The following is a 9138-nucleotide window of genomic DNA, read 5'->3' as shown; positions in this document are numbered from 1 at the left end:
ACCATGAAGCACAAGTGTTCAACATATACCTGCTAAAAAGCATATGGAGATGTAGGCTCAACAAAGGAATGTAAACAGTAACCACCAGATGAGGAACAATGGCAGGCTCTTCCATTCAAACTTTAACTGTAACTTGTTCCTCTAAGTTTATTTGATACAGACAAAATCTACACTGAAATCCTTATTTGGCGAGTTCACAAGTTTCTCTCTGTTAATTCCCTTAACTGTCCATTACAGATTTTTAACAACATACTTAAAACTCCCACTAGTCAAAGGTCAATTGTGGGTTTCAATGTAACATTTTATCAAACGTATTCCTTCCTCCCACACCTCCTTAAAATTTATTTCTTCAAAGAATTTATAACTCAATACCCGACAAATGGATCCATGGTGATAATAAATGTTATGTCTAAAATGACTTATCTAAAACAATTCCAGAGTACCACTAGCAGAGATCACACAGAAGTGAAATGTGGCACTTTCAATGCTATCTTCTGGAAGAACAGATAGGTTTTCAAAGCATGAGAGTTCAAACAGGGGCCATTTAAATAGGAAGATTATCAATGGCTAATGTACTCAATAGGAGGCCCAGAGGCAAAGATATTCAGTGGTTAAGTGGCCTACATACACCTTACAGATATTCTTCCAAATATCAAACGTAAGAGAAAGCTTATTTTTAAAGTCTCTTAGGTATTTTCAATGGTTTCTGAATTATCTGTAGGAAGCTCTGACTTAGTTGTGTAGAGTTTGATATATGTGTCCACCATTAAATCCAGATCATGTTTTATATCAAAATTTATGTTAAGCAAAGCCAAGTTACTTGACCTTTGGTCTGTCAAAGTGTTCCTCAAGTATGCTTTGAGTCGCTTTCGTCCATTTTCATAGTGCTCATTCTCAACCTTCATCACAGGAAGAATACATAGGACCTTCAGCAATGCATACACATTAGGGAAAAACTTGATGTCAGGCAGATGGAGGGCTTCATAAATGGTGGATGGAAGTTCTATATCTTTCCCTCTGTGTTTCCATTTGATTCTCCAACAATGAAGCTCAGCTGAGAGTGTGTCAGGATTGGGTAAGTCACTTCTGTAAATGTCAGCATGGTGTTCTTCTGACGTATTGAATTTCAGCTGTCCCATGACCGAGGGTACCAGAGATAAGCATTTAAGAGCTTTGAGGTGCTGTTCTGAGAATATATCTTTAAGTTCCTGAATAATATGCTCCACTGTTGGAACACTTAGGGTTTCTTTATAGTAACTCTCAGAGGTTAGGTGAGATTCCAAGTTACCTTGCTGAGCTCTGTGGAATTTCCCAGGGAGTTTCATTTGAATATCAAGTTTGGTTGCCAAATTTGTGGCTTCCTCAAACCAAAACTTATGATAAACTTCAATATTTTCCATCACTTCATTGAGTGAATGCAGTACTGCAGTTAAGCTACTGGCTGCAAAAAAGACATCAGAGGTTTGCCCCTGAAGATTTTTCCCAAAGGCTCTTGTAAAAGATAGGACATTTTTAAGAACAACAATGGTAACAACAAAATCAAAATCTGTTATTGCACTACACAGTACAAATGCTAGGCCAGCTATACAATTATTCCATCTAATACTTGTGTCACTATTTATACCATCTAAACATAAAACAAGTGCTTGCAGGAGGGCCACTAAAATTTCAAAAGCATCATGCCTGCCTGTCCACTGAGAATGGCAAATTTCCTTCAGTTCTCTACTCCTTTCTTCACTGTTCTGAAAAAGAACAGAAATCACATTGTCAAGTTCTAAAAGCAGTTGTGGTGATTGATGGAAAAAAGAACAAACTTCCTCAATTGTTCCCAGTGCAACAGATACTCCCATAACAGGGACTGATTTTGCCAACCACATATTTAAGGCACAGGAAGAGCAAAGTGTGTAGATAGCTTGGGGATATTTCTCTAAAAGTCTAGAAGCAACAACTTTCATTTTGGAAGAAAATCCACTGGACACAATGTAAGCTTGGCCACGACAATACTCCATGTTTAGGCCCCACTTCTCAGTTATTGTAGTGTGAAATTTCACAGCCAAAATTTCTGCATCAGCTTCATAAGGCAGGAAGCCCACAAATTCCTCTCTCAGATTATGAGATTCATCGACAAACCTCACCAACACAGGTAGGTGCTCCTCTCCTGCTATGTCCACTACATCATCAGTGATAATAGAAAAGAAGTGTGAGTCTCTTACTTCCCTGAGAGTTTCTTCCCGAATACAGCTCTCACAGATCTCCAGCATCTGTTTCTGCTGTGTTTTCGAACAGAACAACGTGTTAACTGCTGTTGTCTCAAAGCGCTTTCTCAGGACCTCTTCACCAGAATTTATCCGGCACTCCAGCGATGCTTGAAAGTTATCAGGAGTAAAGAGACCTTCTGGGATTTCATCAGCCTCATGTCCATCCAGAGGTATGTTTTGTTTTCCCATAAGAATCAAAATTTCAAACAGAGATTTTAAGTATTCTTTGTTTTCCTTCTCTTCAAGGGTTAGAGGTAAGATATCTTCATCGTGTTCTTCACCCCCTTCTTCTGCACTGGGGTTCTGAGCATTACTGTTGTTGTTTTCTTTATGTTTTTGTTCCTGTTCAGAAGTTTCATCAATTTTTTTCTGTTTCAGTGTCCTGATTTCATCTTCACTCAATTCTTTTATTCGTTTTCTGTGTCTACTATGTGGATTGTTCAAATGACTGGTAAGATCAAATATTGTTGGTATTGCATTATCTCGAAGAACTGTCCTATAAGGACTAGTTCTACAGATCATAGAAGTCTCAAAGTGTTTGGCACATAATCGAAAATGTTTATTGAGTTGATCAGGTGTTTTATCTTCTAAGTCTGCTCTCCTACAATTTTCCACCCACTTCTGGCATCTGGCCGGATCCCGCGGGAACCTGAAGAAGGCAGGGCGGACTGCGTGCTCTTCCGCGTGCAGTTGGGGGCAGCGCAGAAGTTCGGCATCGTCGCCCGCCCGCCGCCGGCCCAGCCGTCCCCTCCCCGCCTCCTCAGGGCAGCCCGCCCGCCCGTCGGGGCCGGGGAGGGGAGCCGGGCCGGCGCGCGGGGTAAAACAAAAACATTTTAAAAGTTGGATCCATACTTCATGACTTATTACAGAAAAATAAATTGTTTTTTCTCCTTGCTGTTGTTTCTCCTCAAACATTTCAATGAAGGTGTTCTTTCATATTAAAAAAAAAAAGTACTAGTAGTTGTAAGGACAAATAAAAATTAAAGATAAGGTTTCGTTCTTCCTGTTGAGAAAATGGGAAGAGATTCTCCTTTGCTAAGAGCATTTGCTTCAGACAACTTGTAAGTACTTTCTCCTCTCTGAGAACTACACGTATCCTTTTGCAATCTAGATAAGCCTAGTTTCAGCCTGACCATCCAGCAAAGTCTTTCTCAAAGACCTGGGAGCCATCTCTTTGTTTTTTATTTGTTTGTTTTTCTTTTAGTGATTTTTTTTGACTTTTGTTTTTTTTAATCAAAACTTAATTGATTATACATATTTGTGAGGTACAGAGTTGAATATCAATACCTGTGTACAATATGCGATGATCAAATCAGGATAATTTGTTTATCCATCATTACAAAATGTAATCATTCTCTGTGTCTATTAACCAGTTTCTCACTGGCCTGCTTGCCTTCCCCTGTCCCACTTCTAGTAACCCCAGTTCTGTTCTCTCCTTCTGAATGTTCAATGTGTTATTGCGATTGTTGTTTCTTTTTTCTGGCTCTCTCTTTCTTTCTTGTTTATTTATTTAATTTTTAGCTCTCACTCTTGAGTGAGGACATGAAGTATTTCTCTTTCTGTGCCTGGCTTATTTCACTAAACATCTCTTTGAAATGTTAACATCAAAGAAGTTATAACCCTATCTTCCAGTTTCTGTGAGAGTATAGGAGCCTAACTTGAGCAGACCCCTTGCTCCAAGTTGCAAGACCACCTTCTGTTATGAAGATATGAGAAGTTTGTTTCTCCTCTGCATAAAAGTAATCAGCTAACTCATATGGTCACCAATTACCAGGGTGACCGTATGTGTTTAGAATGCTACTGTCAAGTCCTTTTACCCAAGGACTAGTTATTATTTGTCTTGAAAACATGTAGTAATGAGTTTTATCTGCTTGGCTATATAAAAGGGTAAGACTTCCTTCTTTGCAATCTCTTAGTGGATTGTCTGTAACGTGCATTACATTCTGGATTAATGCTTATTCAATAACAAAACTTTTTGTTCGTTTCTCTACTAGGTTTGTGGAAAGTATTTCTATGCTGTGAAATAATTTTGTTTTTAATTATATTGCCCCAATACTGCTAATATAGAATTCCTCTATTGTAAATAGCCCTGTTTTTATATTGTTTCTCTTGTCTGGGTTGGAATTCTGACTAGGACCCTTGTGTGGGGTGGAACACTGTGGGGTGGAGGTGGGGTAGTTTGACTCGTATGCTGTACTTTGGGTGAATAGGTGGGAGACATCAGTCAGCTGGCATTAAAACCAAGCAGGCTGATTCTAGAGCTCCTGCTGCCATTTTGAACAGAATTAAAATGGTGTTACTAATGATGATTTGGGGGCATGGTCTCATGCCTAACTGGTTTGGAATAGTAGTGAAGTATGTAATAAAAATGTATTAGTCTTAAGAATTTTACTACCTTAGTGATCTGGACTCATCACTGAACACTTGATAAAATTTGTTCTATGGGTTCGCTTCCTCTCAGCAAAATTTGTACTGTGTGATTAGAGACTGGATTCCTCTCAGCTTATTCCCAGTAAATCTCATGAAGTGTCTGGGTTGTGCAGACTTTGATCAAAAGACTGAATGGAATCAAATAAACTTGAGGAAACAACCTTTAAGTAGTTATTAAATACCTACTCTGTGTCCAGACCTGTACTTGGCACTGAGAGAACACAAATAAATGTAACTGGATCATTGTTTTTTTCTCCTTGTTCTAGTTGGGAATTCACTTAGAGAATGAAGGGGGATGGAAGATGTGAAAGAAGGAAATAGTTAAGGAAACTATTGTGTTAGTCTGAGTGTGAGGCCGTGAATTATAACAGGGTCATCATATAGGAGATGGAAAGAGATGGGAAGACAAAATTAAACTGAAGAAAGAATCAAAGAAACTTGGTAATGGCTCCTGCAAAGAATAAATGAAAATGAAATATCAGTGATCATTGATGGACACAAGATAATACAGTAGATAAAAATATGGATTTTGGTGTCCATGAGAACTGAATTCAAGCCCCAGACCTGCCATTTTCTAAATTTAAAAGTTACATGATTCCTTTCACTTTCAGTTTCCTTGTGTGTAAAATGGAACTAGCAGTACTTGCTTCAGAAATTTGTTATAAAGTTAGTGTTTTACAAACTACAACTTGTGGTTTGTTCGTTGTGAAATTAATTTAGTCAACAGCAACCAGCACTTCTATAAGAATAATTTGGAAGATAAAAGCAGATGCATCACATATGGTAAGAATAAGTAATGTTTGTAAAACTTTATTCCTGTGATTTTGTAGGGGGTGGGAAGTATTGTGTAAGGGAATTATTGTGGTACAAAGTAAAATGCACTTAGTTTTATGGATTCTGTTAAAAACAAGTTTGGAAATGCAGCAATATGTAACACATGTAAAGTGTTTCACATGATGCTCACATGTAGGAAAAGAGCAAAGCTTACCACAAAAGTCAAGGGAGGAGAGTTTCAAGGATAAGCTGATTAAACGGTATGAAGTAGAGTGGAGAACAAAGTCAATGAAATCTGAGAGGTTATTGGTTTTGGAAATAATTAACTTGTCGAAAATCAAAGGTGACCTGTATACATGGACTTAGTTTTCAAATATTTATTGTAAATAACATATACAGTAACATTACTTTATAATGGTAAATGATAGAAAAGAACGTAAAGAAAATCTAATCAAAGAAAAAATACACAAGATGATTTCAACAAGAAATTACAATAAAAAATGAAAAGCAGCTCCAACCCTTTGAGTCAGCTCCGTAGGAAAAGGTAAAATAGTTACATACGGGTTTTATTGTTCTTGAAAATTTTTCCAATTAAAAAAAGAAGTTTGGGATTTATTATATGTGCTACTTATTCGGAACCCATGAAACTTGTTACGGGACTTATGTTTATTAGAATTTTTTTCCTGTTCGATAGGGAATAATATGTTGGTTGAATTCCTACTGTGGTGGGAAGAGTCGGGAGGAGGCGCTGTCTGCGGTTCCTCCAGCTCATATCTGTAGATTGCAAACACAGCAGTGGCTTCCAGTCTTTGGTGCAAAGAGAGGAATATTCTGATTTTGTGCAGATACCATTCAACCCACCTTTTCATAAAATACCCGATTTTGGTGAAGGTTTTTAAGGTGTTTAAATGTTTAAATAATTATCCCCAAGAGTCTGGAAGGTTGGTATGGAAGGTGGAAAGCAGGAAGAATTGGGGCAGATGGACAGAAAGGCAGTAAAATACCTCACTCCTTTTTCCCCCATGAGAGAAGAGTCCTTACTGCCTGGTCCTGACTGTGAGGGCTTCAGTACACCTTCCTCATTCTCCAAGTTCCCAGAGCCCTTCTCCACACCCTCCAGTCATTAGCTCTTTTACATGACCAAATAACCACATGTCTCAGTCAGACCAGGCTACTACGAGAAGGTACCATAGACTGGGTGGCTTATAACCAACAGAAATTTATTTCTCACAGTTCTGGAAGCTGGAAGTCTGAGATCAGTGTGCTGGCACAGTCAGGCTCTGGTGAGGGTGCTCTTCTGGGTTGCAGACTTCTATCCTCACATGGCAAAAAGAGAGCTAGCTAGCTTTCTGGTCTCTTCTTACAGGGGCACTAATCCCATTTGTGGGGGCTCAAACCTATGACTTAATTACCTCCCAAAGACCCCACCTCCTAATGCACTACATTGGGATTAGGGTTTCAACACATGAATTTGGGGGTAACACAAACATGCAGCACATTGCACCCCCTCTTTCCACTTTCTCTTGAATGAGTCACTCTTTCTTACAGAAATTATACATACTTAGTCTCCCTCCATCTCATCTAGTGTCTTACAAAATTATCAACTGCAGAGGTTAAATTTCCAAGACCCTTTTCTTCTGTTTAGTTACTTTTGCTCTGCACAAGGGTTGCCATGTCTCTTTGTCCATAACTTCTGTCTTCTGGGGATACAGTGTGGTGACAAGGGCTAATAAGTTCTTGGTCCTATGCATGAATGGGTGCAGAGAAATACTGGGAGTCTTTTGCTGCATGCTATAGTTATACTTTCCCAGCTGTGATTCTCAGCCATGGCTATACATTAGAATTACCTGGAAAGCTTTAAACAATACACATGCCTTAACCCATCTCAATTTAATTAGAGCCTCTGAGCATGAGTCTTGAATGCCATTTGTTTGTTTTGATCAATTAGTTTTTAAGCTGCTCAACTGATTCTAATGTATGGCTAAGTTTGTCAACCACTGTCCTAGACAGTACTTCTTTTCAGCCTTAAATATGTATGTGAATCACCTGAAGATCATTTAAAATGCAGAATAAGATTCAGTAGGTCTGGAGTGAGACCTGAGATTGTGCATTTCTGACAAGCCCCCAAGATATGCAATACTGTTGGTTCAGGGACTACACTTTGAATAACAAGGCCCTAGAATATTTAAAATTAATTGCATGTCACCATTTTATTGTCTTTTGATATATGCCCTTTCTTGCCCCAAGCAGAAGTTATGATTCTATGAGCTTACTCTGGTTTTAGATACTGAAAAACAAATGCTGACAAATAAAAAGCATCTCACTATGTGAAAAAAAAAAATACCTCATCTCACTAATCCTACTCGTTGGTTCATCCAAAGAACTAAATTCAATGAACTAAATTACAGTATTTATTACCCCTCTGTAGTTTGACTGAGATATATACGACATGGAGAACTCTTTGTGTGTCCTATAGAGACAGAATAGATCATTTGGAGAGAGTCTTGGATTTGGAATCCAGAAACTTGGATTCTACACTTGGCTCTGCTGAGGGATTCTAAACCAGGCACTTGGTCTTTCAAATATTTTTATTATTTTTAATAATTTTTAGTGTTTTAATAGGTAGATTGCCAAAGTTAGAGTTACAACACAATATTTTAAATGTTTCTACTGGACAGGAACAGGTTCATTTCCACAATCATAGTCCAAGCAGAAACACACAGGACCAAATGCCTAACATCTGATAAGATGACCTTTTGATGAAAAATCATTTGGAATAGGGCTTGTTCTTCAGTAAATCATCATGCTAGGTACAGACAGAAATGGGACCAAAATGAAGGTTATTTTGGCTTTTTTCTATTCAACTTACAGACCACAACAGCAAGAGCACAAATTACCAGCTAATCTAAGAATAAAGGTTTATGAGACTTTGCTGAAAAAATATCCTATTACTTAAAAGAGGTTGAGCATCTGGATTGAAGCTGTCACCAAATTTGGGTTTTTTAGTACATTCAATAGCTGGATAGGATAATAGGATATTTCCTTTTTTTGGCAAATTTCAGAGAATCACAAAATTATAGTTAAAAGAGCTTAAGGGCAATGTGGCTTTGAAATAAGGTACATATGAATTCAAATTCAGACTAAATCTTTCTAGCTGTGTTACGTAAGGCAAACGTTTGAGCCACTCTCAGCCTCACGTTGCCTTACTGCAAAATTGGGGTAGTGATACTTCCCAAACTGCATTGCTGTAAGGATTTAGAAACACTGGGTAAGTAAAGATTCATTTCTTCTAAAACTTCTTAGACACTCGGCATACATGTCTTCAATGCAGGAATCCTAAACAGATGGCCATCTAGGCTATATTTAGCTACTGTCAGTATGATGCTATGCAAAGCAAACGCTTCTTTTATTTTATGATTTTCCTTCAGTTCTTTTGCTAAAATACTCTTTCTGACCCACTCATCAGTTTGTAATTCTGCATTTATCTGATATTGCTTTTAAGAAAATGTTTTCTTTAATCCTATTCTGGAGCAGGAAAAAGCGAAAAAGTGTTGGTCCCTACCTTCACAGAGTTTATAATCCAGGAGGAAAACCTAGGCAACAATTAAACTTGTAAAATAGAACCAGAAATCAGGAGGATGTAACCTAAGCTGGGGAACTAGGAATAGCCCTTTGG

The 9138-nt window shown here is 38.1% G+C and overlaps 1 protein-coding gene across 1 annotated transcript; it reads right to left on the bottom strand.

The window, feature by feature from the left end:
• Positions 1 to 478: 478 nt before the first annotated feature.
• On the bottom strand, positions 479 to 2974 carry LOC134375826 (52 kDa repressor of the inhibitor of the protein kinase-like). Its single transcript, XM_063094566.1, is given in 2 exon segments — positions 479 to 2920; positions 2923 to 2974. Coding segments are annotated over 2 exon segments (2286 nt in total). The 3' UTR covers positions 479 to 686.
• Positions 2975 to 9138: the final 6164 nt, after the last annotated feature.

The sequence above is a fragment of the Cynocephalus volans genome, chromosome 4, assembly GCF_027409185.1.
Source record: "Cynocephalus volans isolate mCynVol1 chromosome 4, mCynVol1.pri, whole genome shotgun sequence".
Taxonomy (NCBI): domain Eukaryota; kingdom Metazoa; phylum Chordata; class Mammalia; order Dermoptera; family Cynocephalidae; genus Cynocephalus; species Cynocephalus volans.
The sequence above is the reverse complement of the archived record's forward strand: the minus strand, read 5'-3'. Positions and strand labels throughout refer to the sequence as shown.